Source organism: Manis javanica, chromosome 11 (assembly GCF_040802235.1).
Source record: "Manis javanica isolate MJ-LG chromosome 11, MJ_LKY, whole genome shotgun sequence".
NCBI lineage: Eukaryota > Metazoa > Chordata > Mammalia > Pholidota > Manidae > Manis > Manis javanica.
Genome location: NC_133166.1, coordinates 65588013 through 65605058, shown reverse-complemented (window position 1 = coordinate 65605058; position 17046 = coordinate 65588013). Strand labels below are relative to the sequence as shown.

The window sequence follows — 17046 nt, the reverse complement described above, 5'->3', positions numbered from 1 at the left end:
TGGTAGGTAGATGCAAGATAAAGGTAGAAAACATAGTTTAGTGTTGTAGGAGAGCAATTGTAGATGATCAGGTGTGTGCCTGTAGACTATGTGTTAATCCAAGCTAGACAAGGGCAATAAACCATCCATGGATGCAGAAGATTTCTCTCAAAGCAGGGGGGATGAGGTTCTGAGCCTCACCTCTGTTGATCCCCAAATTCTCACCTGATGGCCCCCCTGTGACTGTGCCTGTCTTAGGTTGTTCCTCCCTTGAGGAATCTTACCCGTCTCTGGCTAACCAGTCATCTTCCGGGGCCATACAGGGAAATGTAAAGTTGGTAAGTTAGAGAGAAGCCATATTGTTTGAAAAGGTTAGCTTTTTACTTCTTTGCAGATTTATGCCCTGTGGCTTCTATGCCCAGCACTTGTCTCGAGGTATCTTTACCACCTGGAGGAATTATAATACTCGGTAACTTCAATATGAGGCACGAATTCTATTTAAGGGTTGTAATTAGGAAGGAAGAAGAAAAGCTATAGAGGTAGCATATGGAAGAAAACATGGGAGGATTGATTATTTCTTTGACATATCTTCTTGTAGAGTACCGTAAGTATGTATAGGTTTTAAACTACTAACTAATTTGTACACACATATTAACATAATAGGAATACGGTGACATAAACAAAGCAAATCTATAATTACCATCCATCTCCAGTGAAGCCAAGAAAACCAGTTAGGCACCCTAGGCATTTGTGAAAATTTGTCTATGATATAATGGATATTGCCCAACTGTACTTGAACAGTCTCAGAGAAATCAGACAAATTAAAGCAGCCCATTTCTGGGATCTGTTCACCTCCCATATGTCCTTTTAACCATAGATAGTCTATAGTCATAAGATTTTGGAGTGCTACACCTTGCACCCCTCCCAACTCCTGGTTGAGTTCCAACAGTACAGATCCGGTCAAATTCGTTGTCTCACTGTATGCACATGCCAGCCTAGACATCTCCCTCCTCATTCCTATGGCAAGTCCAGGAGACAGTGGGGTGGACGCAGCCAGGACCACAGCATCGCCCGGATCCCTGTTGAGGCTTTTTGATGATCATCCCCCGGCACGAGTTCTCCAGAGAGTGCTGATGCCGGAAGCTCCTCCTCATATCGTATCTTAGTTCATTTTCTGGGTATCCAAGCTAGGCCTTGATCTTCTGTTAGTCCATTTTTGGGTTCTGTAATTCCGCTGCTGTTTTGTTCCTTCAGTTTTTCCTTTGTTCTTATACTCCTCAGATGAGTGAAATCATTTGGTATTTCTCTTTCTCCGCTTGGCTTATTTCACTGAGCATAATACTCTCCAGCTCCATCCATGTTGTTGCAAATGGTTGGATTTTTCCACTTCTTATGGCTGAGTAGTATTCCATTGTGTGTATGTACCACATCTTCTTTATCCATTCATCTACCAATGGACATTTAGGTTGCTTCCAATTCTTGGCTATTGTAAATAGTGCTGCGATAAACATAGGGGTGCATCTGTCTTTCTCAAACTTGATTGCTGCGTTCTTAGGGTAAATTCCTAGGAGTGGAATTCCTGGGTCAAATGGTAGATCTGTTTTGAGCATTTTGATGAACCTCCAAACTGCTTTCCACAATGGTTGAACTAATTTACATTCCCACCAGCAGTGTAGGAGGGTTCCCCTTTCTCCACAGGCTCGCCAACGTTTGTTGTTGTTTGTCTTTTGGATGGCAGCTATCCTTACTGGTGTGAGGTGATACCTCATTGTAGTTTTAATTTGCATTTCTCTGATAATTACCAATGTGGAGCATCTTTTCATGTGTCTCTTGGCCATCTGTATTTCTTTTTTGGAGAACTGTCTGTTCAGTTCCTCTGCCCATTTTTTAATTGGGTTATTTGTTTTTTGTTTGTTGAGGCATGTTAGCTCTTTATATATTCTGGACGTCAAGCCTTTATCGGATGTGTCATTTTCAAATATATTCTCCCATACTGTAGGGTTCCTTTTTGTTCTATTGATGGTGTCTTTCGCTGTACAGAAGCTTTTCAGCTTAATGTAGTCCCACTTGCTCATTTTTGCTGTTGTTTTCCTTGCCCGGGGAGATATGTTCAAGAAGAGGTCACTCATGTTTATGTCTAAGAGGTTTTTGCCTATGTTTTTTTCCAAGAGTTTAATGGTTTCATGACTTACATTCAGGTCTTTGATCCATTTTGAGTTTACCTTTGTATATGGTGTTAGACAATGGTCCAGTTTCATTCTCCTACATGTAGCTGTCCAGTTTTGCCAACACCATCTGTTGAAGAGACTGTCATTTTGCCATTGTATGTCCTTGGCTCCTTTATCAAATATTAATTGACCATATTTGTTTGGGTTAATGTCTGGAGTCTCTAATCTGTTCCACTGGTCTGTGGCTCTGTTCTTGTGCCAGTGCCAAATTGTCTTGATTACTATGGCTTTGTAGTAGAGCTTGAAGTTGGGTAGTGAGATCCCCCTTACTTTATTCTTCTTTCTCAGGATTGCTTTGGCTATTCGGGGTCTTTGGTGTTTCCATATGAATTTTTGAATTATTTGTTCCAATTCATTGAAGAACGTTGCTGGTAATTTGAGAGGGATTGCATCAAATCTGTATATTGCTTTGGGCAGGATGGCCATTTTGATGATATTAATTCTTCCTAGCCATGAGCATGGGATGAGTTTCCATTTATTAGTGTCCCCTTTAATTTCTCTTAAGAGTGACTTGTAGTTTTCAGAGTATAAGTCTTTCACTTCTTTGGTTAGGTTTATTCCTAGGTATTTTATTCTTTTTGATGCAATGGTGAATGGAATTGTTTTCCTGATTTCTCTTTCTATTGATTCATTGTTAGTATATAGGAAAGCTACAGATTTCTGTGTGTTAATTTTGTATCCTGCAACTTTGCTGTATTCCGATATCAGTTCTTGTAGTTTTGGAGTGGAGTCTTTAGGGTTTTTTATGTACAGTATCATATCATCTGCAAATAGTGACAGTTTAACTTCTTCTTTACCAATCTGGATTCCTTGTATTTCTTTGTTTTGTCTGATTGCCGTGGCTAGGACCTCCAGTACTATGTTAAATAACAGTGGGGAGAGTGGGCATGCCTGTCTTGTTCCCGATCTCAGAGGAAATGCTTTCAGCTTCTCGCTGTTCAGTATAATGCTGGCTGTGGGTTTATCATATATGGCCTTTATTATGTTGAGGTACTTGCCCTCTATTCCCATTTTGCTGAGAGTTTTTATCATGAATGGATGTTGAATTTTGTCAAATGCTTTTTCAGCATCTATGGAGATGATCATGTGGTTTTTGTCTTTCTTTTTGTTGATGTGGTGGATGATGTTGATGGATTTTCGAATGTTGTACCATCCTTGTATCATTTTTATGGGAACTTTTAAGAAATTTAGTATGTAGTAAGTTAAGCACATCTTATTTTAGTTGGCCTTGCTTCTTGTACTAATTGAGGGTAAAAATCTGTTTATAAAAACGAACTTGTTTTTTTCCTAGACCAAAGTATTTTAACACAGAGGTGTACTGAGTAGCCAGTTTGGTTAAATGGCAAATGGTAACAGTTCACAATTTGTTTAAAGCTGACATCATCGTAGAACAAATTTCTGTAGAGCAATTATCAGTCTGAAAGTTGTATGGATCAAAGATAATTTGATGAAATTGTATGTATTTTTGGAGATACTCCTATTCTCAAAAATTTTTGAGATGGCAAACTTAACATTCTGCTTTTGGTTCCTCCTCACAAGGTATGAACAAGTCCCAGATAAGACTTTTGTGAAAGACTTATGACCTAAGTTGAACTAAATTACTAAAAATTAGAGTTCTCAATATTATTTTGTTTCATTTTTAACTCAAGCATACCAATTTTATAAAAATTATAATTATGAAATATTTAATGCTTATCCTCTTTTAAAATCTAATTTGTTTTATAGTTACACTTGTTGACTCAAAAGTGGTATAATATTCTTCCTAAATTTATTCCAAACACTCTCTTAATATTCACATTAACTTTCTATTTCCCTATATACTTAACATTTATTTTTTAACATAAAATTAATAGCTTTTATTTATTCACCCTTAATTATATTCATCAAAAACAAATGTTTTTGCAGTTGTTTGTGTAAGGAACATTTCCTTATATTTCTTAATATAATTAATGTATAATGTTTTGAATAACATTTATGTTGATTCATAGTATTTTAACATATACAGCATATAAGATATTTTCACTACAGTTACACTTAGAATACTTAACTATTTTTGAAAAAATAATTTAAATATTAACAGTAAATCCAAGTGACATGCCTTGTTTTTACTTCTGTTGTTATTCTGATTAGACATGTGGTAACCTACCAAGTCTAAGATGCCAGAAATGATATCAAAGTAAGCACTGGCTATTAGGCTGGAGGTCAAAGGCAGATCATATATTTGACTAAATATTGGGGTAAAAGGCACCCCTTTGTGCATTTCCTGTTTAGGATTGAAATTAGGGCTGAAATTGAGCTTTTTAGATAGAAAGTATATTTTGAAACTACCTGATTTTGTGGTGGTGGTGGTATATTTCTGTTCTTTATAGACAGGGACATGGTTAAGAAAGTAGCAATTAACATACAGTTGATGTTTAATAAATATTTAAATAACAGTGGCCTGTAGTGGGCATCTCATCTTTTTTGAGAAAATGTCTTTTTGATTATTCCTATGTGGATTTGATGGAAGCCATATTTAAACTTTTGGAGTATTTACTCTGCATGAATGGAATATAGTATAAAGCAAGGTTAGCAAGAGGTTAGAGGTTTTCCTGTAAAGGGCCACATAGTAAAATATTCTATACTTTGCAAGTCATTTATTGTCTCTTGCAACTACTCCTTACAGAGGAAGTAGCCATAGAAATTATATAAGTGAATGGTTGTGGTGATGTCTGTATAAAATTTTATTTATAAAAACAGGTGGTATTATGATTGTTTATAGTTAATAATGTGTGATCTAAACCAAAAGCTTGTGTGATGACTGCCCTTGTACTGTTCACCATGTAAGAACTTATTCACTATGTAAGAATTCATTCACCATGTAAGAACTTGTTCGTTATGCTTCATAAGATTGGAGACTGACAAGAATTAGGCTTGAGATGGATTAATGATTGTGCATTGAACATTGACTCCCCTATACAGACTTTTATTGTTGTTAACAACCATTTGATCAATAAATATGAGAGATGCCCTCTCAAAAAACGAAACAAAACAAAACAAAAATACAGGTGGTAGGCCAGATTTGCCTGTGGGCTGTAGTTTGCCAACCTTTGGCATAAAGTATATCCTCATGAAAAATTGCTGCATTCTTGAAATAGAAAGTAATATAACTCTGATAATACAAGTCGGCTTAACGTCACTGGGAATTTGGATGGCCTAGTTAATAAGTTGCCCACCTTGTCTTGTCCTGCTTATGATTGTCTAAAATGCAGCTTGACTACTTAATAGCTAGAAAAGTTGGTTTATTTATTATCAGTGTGATTATCAGTCCATTTTTAAATTCCAGTGTCTTGGGGAAAACCCTTTTCAGATCTAAAAAGGCAACTTTAGAATAGTGGCTAACTCTCTGGTAATCAGATCAAAAAGGAAAACCAAGGGCTTTTTTCAGTGAAGCCTGTGGGTAGCCTTAGGCTGCATTAGTAGAAATGTTTATGTATGAAACCTTGTGTTCAGTCTACTGAGCTGTTGGAATATGTATTATTACTATACTGCAGATTAAGAACGGGATGTGCAAGAGAGTACTGTTTCATGTGAAATAGACTATAGTAACATATACTTTATGTATTTGGAGGTTACGAACACAGCTATCCAGAATGTATCTTAGCGCCTGAAGTAAGGCTTTTGACCAACTAGAGTAAATATCAGAAGTCATTCACCAAAGATTACATGTTTTATTTAAGGGGAATTTCTTAGGTTACCATCTTAAAATTAGTTCACTGAGTATATCACACAATAGGTCAGAAACAGCAAATTTGAAGTGGGGTTCAGGGGCTGTTAGAGACTTAATAATAGTAGCAAAATTTGCTAGCTGACAGCTTGGCTTTAAGGAGTAGAGTGAAAAACTACAATGCAGACAAAAGAACTCTTTAATTAGCAGTTTTTGTCCTCTCTTGTAAGGACCTTAGTGTACTTATAGAATAGTGTATTAATTGATGTATATTAATTATGCCTCTTAGTGTCAATAAAAGCTTTTTTTTTCTATTTAAGAAAGGAGGTAAGTATATCATATATTTTAGAAAGATTTTATTTTATGGCTAAAAAATTTAAAAGTGCTTTGTCACCCAAAGAGAGGGACGGATTTTTCAGTTATGTGAGTATGGGAAACAGCTTATTCCCAGATGCTTTTAAGAATCAGCCTTTTGATACACCTTTATCCTACAAATTCTTCTGTCCCTGGCTATTGTTATTTTTGGGTTTTGTTACTCATGCTTTTAGAAGTTGAGTTAGGTCAAAAGACATCAATTTTTCTTTGTTTTTCAATTGTTTGGATTACTGTTTGCCCTAGCAGACGTCCTTCTCATGAAGTATTCTGATAGTACTCTCCTTCCAGAGGAATCCAAGTAGTTAGAGTTTCGTATTAGTGTTTCTTCACTTCCTTACTCTCAAATATGAGGATCACTACTCCATTGAGTACATCCTCCCTTCCCCACAACAGAGAAGACCAGTAGCAAGGTGACATCTGACACTATGCTCCTTCTGTAGTAAGAACGAAACCAACAGACTTTCCAAATCTGTTCTTTGCTGTATACAGACAGGCCTGTTTTATAGGGAACAGCTTCTTTCCAGACCTTGTTTAGGACTCTAGACAATGTAAACATTTTAAAGAGATGTTTGGCTTTTAGAGCATCCAGCTTGTTTAAATTGCACTTTAAGAGCTCCTCTCCCCCATCCTATCTCCAGATTTGTTAAAAAAACAGAAGCTATTCATTTCAAATATAAAGTGATAGTTTGATTTTTCTTTTTAAAATAAGGGGAGTGCTCCATTATCCTTTTATATGGATCACAGAAGCTTTTTGGTCTGTTTATGGTGGTGCTAATTTTTTTGTGTGGGGATTTAACATTCCAGAATTTGGGAGCCAAACCTGATTAGCCATAATGAGTTAATATGTATGACTGATGGATTTTTTTCTCTCTTTATTACCAGAAACTGGTTGCTCAAATGAAGCAGGATCCACAGGTAAAATACTACTTTTATTCATTTAATTTATAAATTAAAGTATTTTAAAATAAAGTGACCATAAAATGCTAAAATATAGACCTATACTTAAATTTTAAAAACTATTTCATTTCGAACAGCAGTTATTTGTAGCACATTGTCTTCGTTTTTTTCAGGGTTTAGAGAAATCCAATCAATTATAACATAACTATGATTTCATCTTTGTTATTGTTATTTTGCTTTTATGTTAATTGCTCTGAGTACTTCAGAGAAAAAATTGTGAGTTAATACTCTTCATATAGTTTAAATTTCATTTTCATAAGGCACTTACTCAGAACCACAGTTTGAGGCTTTCTATAGTCTCAAAATTGTCAAATATGGCCCAGACCATTCTTATTTTCTCAGAATTTATAGTATAGATACAGTACAGAACATTTAAATATTTAATTCCACTATGTTCAGAGTAAGAATTTTAGAGTGATTTTTAAAAAGCCTTTAAATTTTTTTTAGTTTTCAAAATAATAATCCAGCAAATGTTACCTTTTCTTTAAATTCTCTTAGTTTTGGACTTAGGCATTTTATTCTCTATTCTTGAGAAATTTTTCTAATATGCTACTTACTGTCCTTGATGATCATATTTATTGTTCAGGCAGTGTCTCTTTTGCAGCCACCTTGACAGATTGGTTTTTTGAAGTGGGAAATATATTCACTTCTATAAATTTAACACCTAGTGGCCTGACTATTGTGTTTTAACATAATTCATTGATTTTGAGAGCTAGCCTTGATAGCTCTCACTTAACTCCTGTTTGATAGTTCCACTTCTTTGAGAACCTTCTTCATTTTTATTTATTATATATTATAACTTAAATTAGATTTAGGGAGCCAAGAAGCAGTAGACCTTAGATTAATAGATTCTCTTATATTTAATATGGTAAACTACATTAGCAGCAACAGAAATATCATTTGAAAAATTTAGCATTTTTGATGTAGCATTTTGATGTAGCTGATTAAGATGTAACAGAGCAGTCTTAATGCAAAAAAATCTGTGGGGGCAGTAAGATGTTGGACAGTCTTATGGGTGATCTCATTAGAAGGCCTTGCATCAAATACACTTAGAAAAAAAATACTTGGAGCAAAACAAGGGGTGGGGGAAGGAATATATGTGCCCTGAACCAGGCAGAAGACCAGGCAGGGTGAACTGAAAGAATTACATGTGAAATGATGTTGAAAACGTTAGTTTCTCACTGGGGTGTATTCAGTCTACTAGTAGGCTATCTTGCTGCATTAAGCATTTGAAAACTTTAAGTTTGGATTTTTCCCACTTGAGTAAAAGGCAAACATGCACAGTATATCTCATCTAAAATAGTATTCTTTTCTGATTCCTAGAATTTTACAATTGAGAAAATGCCCTGATAGTCACTGTGTTAATGTGAATGATACAGTGTTAAGACATTTGCAGCATTGATAGCTTTTCAGATCTAGGCTAAAATAACAAATGTACTCTGCTAAATAAAGGGGTGGGCAAGTAGAGAAAAACCTCTCATCTTTATTGATAATGCTGTTAAGCATGCATGCAGTGTATGTGTACTTTTAACTTCATTTTCCTGCTTTTGTCTGATTAGTGGAGCTTTAGATTTTCTGTCAACTGGTATTTTCTATAAAGAATAAGTATTTTAGTAGAAACGAGTACTATTACAAGGCAAGATGCTCAAACATAAAACTTCTTGTAATTTAAAACAGATCCAAAGTGACTGCCTCAGTTTTAGTGTTAGGAGCCCACATTTAGGATCTATGCATTAGGTGGTTGTAATATGACTACAATTTAATGCATGACAGATTTGATTGGCTAAATGCTTAAGGCTGCTTCATCATTTGTAATACACAGTATGCATAAAGTCTTCTTGCTACTATTCTGTTAACAAATGAAATATCTTTCTCACAGATATTTTTTCTTTCCAATCAGAATGCTGATTTAAAGAAACAGCTTCATGAACTCCAAGCCAAAATCACAGCTTTGAGTGAGAAACAGGTAGGGGCAAAAGCAGAGGGGAGGGACATATTTTTAACATTGTGTTCTAAAGATATATCTGCTCAAGGCTTCTAGGAGAACTGCTATTTTTCCTCATGTGTGAAAATAAGTGTGGGCAGCCAGACTCAGTTTTAATTTTGTTTGAGCTCTGTTTATCTATTTTTATTTTTGGTTGAAATCAGTCTCTAGAGTTTCGCATGGGTATATGTTCCTGGCAAATATCTAAAAGCAATGTAGAAGGCTGCTGTTAACTGTGCTAATTAAGCTCTATAGTTTAACCATAGGAGGAATAGGTAAAGAAATATAGTTGGAGTATGTGATAGAGAATCTTGTAGCTGCTAGATGTGCCTCGTTACCTGTTTTAAAGGCTTGAAATGACATTTAACTTACTGTAGAAAGAATGGTTGTAAATAGATGCTCTAGATGGAGGTCTTCTGTTCTGATTATTGTCGTACCTTTGTTACTCTTTATTAGATATTGACCTACTATTATGTGAGGAAGCTATGGTGGAACCTTGTTAGGTTTATTCTATATAGGGCAAAAGAAGAGCATTTTGTTTTTTTTCCAAGGATGTCTGAAAAGTATTCGAAATTTATCACTTCACCAATTCAGGCAGCTCCTGCCACCAGATGGAGTGTGACAATTGATAGAACTATAAGGAAATGTCTATGGTAATCTGACAAAGCTTTCCTTTTCTTATTCCTTCTCACTCTTCTCCCTCTGGTTAAAATGAGCGGGTTTTCTATCTTGGATTAGGTGAATGTGTGAACCAAAAGAATAAAGTGATTTGTAATTGTTAGTTCATGCTAGTGACATCTTACTGAATATTTTTGACTAGTTTTCAATAATTTATTTTTATGTGACTTTTTAAACTTTTTTTAGTGCAATAATAGTAATGAGAATAATTTATCCCTGGAGATTTCGGATTGTGTTTGTGTTGTTTATTGGATAGTGTTTTCAGTTTAACTAAAGAGAGAAAGTTTGAGAAGTATGTGGAATACATTGGAATTGTTAGTGTTTCAGAATAGAATCTTTTTCCAAGCTAAGTAAACAATGGCTTCCCCTTCCCCACCCCACCCCCATTTCCCCCACCCCAGTTCTACCTCTATGTTCCCCCATCTTGTCTTCCCAGAGACAGGATGTATTTTAGATTGGAAAGTGCCAAACTAAAATTGAGAGGAGATGGGGTGAAGAACAATTTGTGAGGAAAAGTATAAACAGCTTTTTAGTATGTATTGGGCTGTGAAAGTGATTTGGTTTTCTAAAGTCACAATGATGTGTATTAGTGAAATTAGTTAGAATTCTGTTAGTGCTGAGCCTCCTTGTAGTTGCAGGGTTAGTTTGACAAGATGCCAATGAGGATGAGTCACTTCTGCTGAAAAATTCACGTGTTCCAGCAGGGGGTGAGACTGCTGTCACAAAGTTAAGACATCCTAGGGCTACGTTTGGAGACAGTGAGGCAATTAAAATTTTTTTCATATATTTGAAATTTCTGTTAGTGAGAACTGATGTAAAGATTTGTAACCATTATTTCTGTGTGTAACATGTATCTGTTACTATTTCTGTAACTTTTTATTCTTTAATTTTTTTTTCTACTAGGGACTGCAATAGAAAATTGGAACCATTTATGTTTAGTAAGACATTTCATCAAGTGGCAAACTGTCATCTTACTAAGTTTGGATTTTAGAAACTGGAGTTTGAAACAAGTGGATCTAGTAATTTTTATCAGGAAAACATTTACTATAAATGTACTTTAGGCATTTATAGTAAAGAAAACTAGAGTCAGAAACTGAAATGCAATCTTGGAATTCAAAAAATGTTTGCTTCCTGTTAAAACAACATTCCTGATAGAACAGAAATACATCATTTTTAGGTAAGAGAGTACTTTAAGGAACACAGCTATAAAGGTCAAAAGCTGGTCCTTCCTCAGATTTAATTCCAGCATGAAGCATTGATATTTAGTTAAAAATAGTTTTATTTTAGAGCAAACTCCTAATGCTGAATCCCCAGCTTTTTTTAATTTTTTAATTTTTTAATTTTGGTATCATTAATCTACAATCACATGAAGAACATTATGTTTACTAGGCTCCCCCCTTCACCAAGTCCCCCCCACAAACCCCATTACAGTCACTGTCCATCAGCCTAGTAAGATGCTACAGAACCCCTACTCATCTTCTCTGTGTTGTACAGCCCTCCCTGTGCCCCCCGCCCCACTCTACATGCTAATTGTAATGCTCCTTTCTTTTTCCCCACCCTTATCCCTCCCTTCCCACCCATCATCCTCAGTCCCTTTCCCTTTGGTGACTGTTAGTCCATTCTTGGGTTCTGTGATTGTGCTGCTTTGTTGTTCCTTCAGTTTTTCTTTGTTCTTATACTCCACAGGTGAGTGAAATCATTTGGTACTTGTCTCTCTCCGCCTGGCTTATTTCACTGAGCATAATACCCTCTAGCTCCATCCATGTTGTTGCAAATGGTAGGATTTGTCTTATGGTTGAAAAATATTCCATTGTGTATATATGCCACATCTTCTTTATCCCTTCATCTACTGATGGACACTTAGGTTGCTTCCATTTCTTGGCTATTGTAAATAGTGCTGCGATAAACATAGGGGTGCATATGTCTTTTTCAACTGGGCTGCTGCATTCTTAGGGTAAATTCCTGAAAGTGGAATTCCTGGGTCAAGTGGTATTTTTATTTTGAGCATTTTGAGGAATCTCCATACTGCTTTTCACAATGGTTGAACTAATTTACATTCCCACGAGAAGTATAGGAGGGTTCCCCTTTCTCCACAACCTTGCCAACATTTGTTGTTGTTTGTCTTTTCGATGGTGGTGGTCCTTACTGGTGTGAGGTGATATCTCATTGTGGTTTTAATTTGCATTTCTCTGATGACAAGCGTTGTGGAGCATCTTTTCATGTGTCTGTTGGCCATCTGAATTTCTTCTTTAGAGAACTGTCTGTTCAGCTCCTCTGCCCATTTTTTAATTGGATTATTTGCTTTTTGTTTGTTGAGGTGTGTGAGCTCTTTATATATTTTGGATGTCAGCCCTTTATTGGATCTGTCATTTATGAATATATTCTCCCATACTGTAGGATACCTTTTTGTTCTATTGATGGTGTCCTTTGCTGTACAGAAGCTTTTCAGCTTGATATAGTCCCACTTGTTCATTTTTGCTTTTGTTTCCCTTGCCCAGGGAGATATGTTCATGAAGAAGTTGCTCATGTTTATGTCCAAGAGATTTTTGCCTATGTTTTTTTCTAAGAGTTTTATCATTTCATGACTTACATTCAAGTCTTTGATCCATTTCGAATTTACTTTTGTGTATGGGGTTAGACAGTGATCCAGTTTCATTCTCTTACATGTAGCTGTCCAGTTTTGCCAGCACCATCTGTTGAAGAGACTGTCATTTCCCCATTGTATGTCCATGGCTCCTTTATTGAATATTAATTGACCATATATGTTTGGGTTAATGTTTGGAGTCTCTATTTTGTTCCACTGGTCTGTGGCTCTGTTCTTGTGCCAGTACTAAACTTGTCTTGATTACTGTGGCTTTGTAGTAGAGCTTGAAGTTGGGGAGTGAGATCCCCCCCACTTTATTCTTCCTTCTCAGGATTGCTTTGGCTATTCGGGGTCTTTGGCGGTTCCATATGAATTTTTGAACTATTTGTTCCAGTTCGTTGAAGAATGTTGCTGGTAATTTTGATAGGGATTACATCGAATCTGTGTATTGCTTTGGGCAGGATGGCCATTTTGACGATATTAATTCTTCCTAGCCATGAGCATGGGATGAGTTTCCATTTGTTAGTGTCCCCTTTAATTTCTCTTAAGAGTGTCTTGTAGTTTTCAGGGTATAGGTCTTTCACTTCCTTGGTTAGGTTTATTCCTAGGTATTTTATTCTTTTTGATGCTATTGTGAATGGAATTGTTTTCCTGATTTCTCTTTCTATTACTTCATTGTTAGTATATAGGAAAGCTACAGATTTCTTTGTGTTAATTTTGTATCCTGCAACTTTACTGAATTCCTGTATTAGTTCTAGTAGTTTTGGTATGGGGTCTTTAGGGTTTTTTATGTACAATATCATGTCATCTGCAAATAGTGACAGTTTAACTTCTTCTTTACCAATGTGAATTCCTTGTATTTCTTTGTTTTGTCTAATTGCCGTGGCTCAGATCTCCAATACTCTGTTGAATAACAGTGGGGAGAGTGGAATGCCCAGCTTTTTAATTTTCCTTTTGAAAAGATCCACTTAGCCTCTGGTAAAACTTACTGATTTTCCCTGTACTTCAATAACTAAAATCTGAATTACCTCAGTCACATGACTAATATTTAATTTAACAGTAAGTTTTTGGTTGTGAGAAAAATGTTAAATACAGGAAAGTTAAAACAATGTCATATTCCAGAATTAGCCACTATTAGGTCTTTGTCATTGTTTCCATTCTTTTTCTATAATAATTTTTTTCTATATCCTCTTGAAAATTTAATTGTGCAAGTAAAATAGATGGATACAGTCTCTTTTTTTTTGCCTTATTAAAGAAACAGAACATTGCAGGTAGTCATTAATTCTTATAGTAGGCACTTACTGGTTCTTATCTGTTATTGCTACTTGAGTCTTTGCTTACTCAGTTTCTTCCTCAAGACTTATTACAAAATGGTATGCTCCATTTTGGAGAATATGGTCTTTACTGAGCATCCTTCAGGTCTAAAACTTAGTGAATTTCATTCAGTTTTTGGTTAGAATGTCCCAGTGTTTTCAAACTGTAACTTGAGATTTCTCAGTAGAAACCCTTCTCAGCAGATTGTGAAATGACTTTCTTGAACCACAGGGCTTGAATTTGTAGTTGACAGTTTTAACTCAGGAAATCCCCAGACTTGATTGGCTAAATAAATTATCTGTTATTTATCCATTGAAAATCATGATTTAAGAAATATTTTAATGACAAAGGACTATGTCCATGATAAAATGAGTAAAAAAGCACATGCAACTTAATAAGCATTTACAATCTCATTTTTGTGTGTTTTATGTATATGCATGTAGGCATGTAAATGTGTAAAAAACACATATGTAAAATGTTGGAAGGTGATGAATTTACAAGGTGGTTTATTTTTTCTTTATACTCTTATGTATATTTGCTAAATTCTCCACAATATATATGTTCCCTTTTTATAATCAGAAATAAACAAGAGGCATCACTTAAAAAAATTAACATGGAACTCTTTTGTCTGTTTCACGGATAGTTAGCATTTAAAAATCTAATGACAGCCTCCTGATTGTATGTAAACCACTCTAATCAGAGAATCTAACAATTTTAAACACTAGTAATACTGAAGTGTGGAAGCAACTATTAATTTCTTGAACAGGGATCATCCCATCATTTTTGGCATGCATATGTGGTCTTTTGTTTGTCAGAATTGGAGGTTTGGATGTATGAGCCAACACCCTTCAATGCTTTCGTGCTCTGCTTTCATTATAATTCATTATAGTAGCAATCTTAAGGTTCCATAGTTTGTTGTTTGTCCCCATGGTGATTCAGGCTTAAGCCCCAGTGGTTACGTCTTTGATCTCCCTGCCCTGAGCAGTTTGCCGTCCCACCTCCCTTCATCAGGCTTCAGGTCACATCTTAAATGTCACTCTTTCAGAGGACCTATCCTTGAAACCCTTTTCTCTTGTCAAAATCAACTATTTTTCTATTATAGTCTCATTGAACCCTTTATTTTTCCTTCATAGCTATTCCATTTAGGATTAGGCTCAGATGAAAATGACTGAAAGCTCAGAATGAAAATGGCTTAAACAAGGTAGAATTTTGTTGCTTTCTCATGTAAAAGCTTTGTGGGGGTGCTAGGCCTGGTGATAATGGTTCCACCGTCAGGGAACCCAGGCTTGTCCTATTCTGTTGCTCTTCCATTCTCAGCATGAAGCTTCCACATCATAGTTCAAAATAGCTGCCTCATCTGGTAAGAAGAGGGAAAAGCAACAAAGCAAGCCCGTTATTTTTAAGGATGTTTACAGGAAGTTGCAGGCACCACTTCCAGTCAGATCCTGTTAGTCAGAACTTAGTCATGTGGACCCCAACTAGGAGCAAGGAAGGTTGGGAAGTGTAGTCTGTTCCAGGTGGCCTGGATAGATAAAATTCAAGGACTCTGGTACTGAGTAAGAAGGGGGAAATACATATGGAGAATAAGTGACAATTTCTGCCACAGTAAGCTTACCAAAATTTGTAATAACATGTTTGTAATTATTATTTTTTTAATATCTGTCATCCTAGACTCATTTCAAGAAGTCAGGGAACATGTTTGCTTTTTCACCTCTGTATTCCATGTGTAATATTTGGTTTTCTGTTTAGCATAAAATAATATTTAGCATTTATATTTGTATTTCTTAAATGAATTATTTTATCCACCAGAGCCTTTTCTCTGTTTGTAGATATTTTTCTTTTAAACAGTCCCTTTTACTTTTTATGATTTTTAAAGTATTATGAACATATTCTTAGATTTTTTAGAGGTTTTTTTATGATTAATAGTTTCATATATTGGTCTGGCTAGGTAATAATTTATTTAAGTATTTTTCTGTTATTTGATGATATGATAGGATATTTCCAGATTTTTGATATTATAAATATTACTATGATAAACACCCTTTTATGTGAATCTTTTTCTCTGCCTTAAAATAAATTGTTAGGTGTGAGGTTACTGGGTGTATTGGTTAGCTATTGCCAGAACAATTCTGCATAGCAAACCAGTGTTTAATTGAGTGGCTTACAACTAAGCACTAGATCACTTGGGGTTCTCCTGATCTAGGCTGGGGTCAGCCAGGGACATCTATTCAGTTGGCTGGCTCTACTTTTAGGCTGCAGGTTGGGTTAGGTCCACTGTAAATGTTTTTATTCTGAGACTTAGCATGAAGGGGCAGTGGCTACCTAGGGCCTACTCACTTTAAGGCTTATCCCAGAATGCAAGAAGCAGGCCAGATTACCAAACACATGTTAAACTTCTGCTGGCATCAAGTTTTTTAACATCTCATTAGCCAAAACAAATCTTATGGTCAAGCTTTGCAAAATTATACGACCAAAGGTGTGGATGTATGATTTTATAACATAGAATATGAAGAATTGAGAACCATAATCCATCATTGACATTTGATCAAAAGGTACAAAAAACCTTTTACTATATTGAAAAAATATATACTATATTAAAAAGATTACTATTTCCAAATAACTTCCAGAAAAGTCTGTATCAGATTAACAAGGTATTTAATAAGAGTACCCAGTTTTCCCAGGAGATGCCCTGTGGGGAATAAAAGCACTTTGCTAATTTGAAACATGGATTAATAGGTATCTGCTACTTATCTGGAGGTAGAATTTTTCCTGCCATTTGTCAATAGTACAAATATTCCATAGTATTACTTAGAATTAGCCTTTGGTTTTAGTGTTAGTTTTTCTTTTGCTCTTTCTTCTATTTCTCCTTTTTAGGGAGAGAGAGTCTTCATAGTCTTGGTCTTTGCTACTACTTTGCTTTTCCAACTCTGCATTTAAAAATTATAATCTCTATTCCTTACAGATTGCTTAGTCTAATACAAGATGAAATACTTTTATGGGTTTAATAAATACTTGCCACTTACGGAACCATTCTCATTTAAAATTTAAACGTATTTTAATTAAATGGATTCTGAAGCCTTTGGGAAAGGTTTCTGTTCTTTCCATATCTGTTTCTGATGATAGACAATATAATTTAAGCTAAGTAGGTGACTTGAAGAATGGACGGGGTGTTGGGGAGATACTGGCAGTTTGATTCTGTTCTTGACTCTGTAAAAGACTTATTGATAGATTTTGAGTTATT

General features: G+C 35.4%; 1 protein-coding gene across 22 annotated transcripts in view; it reads left to right on the top strand.

The window, feature by feature from the left end:
* PHF21A (PHD finger protein 21A) overlaps window positions 1-17046 on the top strand; it is a 282000-nt gene that overhangs the window by 58518 nt on the left and 206436 nt on the right. For all 22 annotated transcript variants that reach the window (XR_012122694.1, XM_073216471.1, XM_073216481.1 and 19 more), the window contains 2 exons: window positions 7171-7203; window positions 9146-9211. Coding sequence is in view for 19 of the 22 variants with exons in the window: in XM_073216471.1 (XP_073072572.1) it covers window positions 7171-7203; window positions 9146-9211 (99 nt within the window). In the remaining 3 variants the exon portion in view is untranslated. Of the gene's footprint in view, window positions 1-7170; window positions 7204-9145; window positions 9212-17046 lie in introns of those variants that run through there.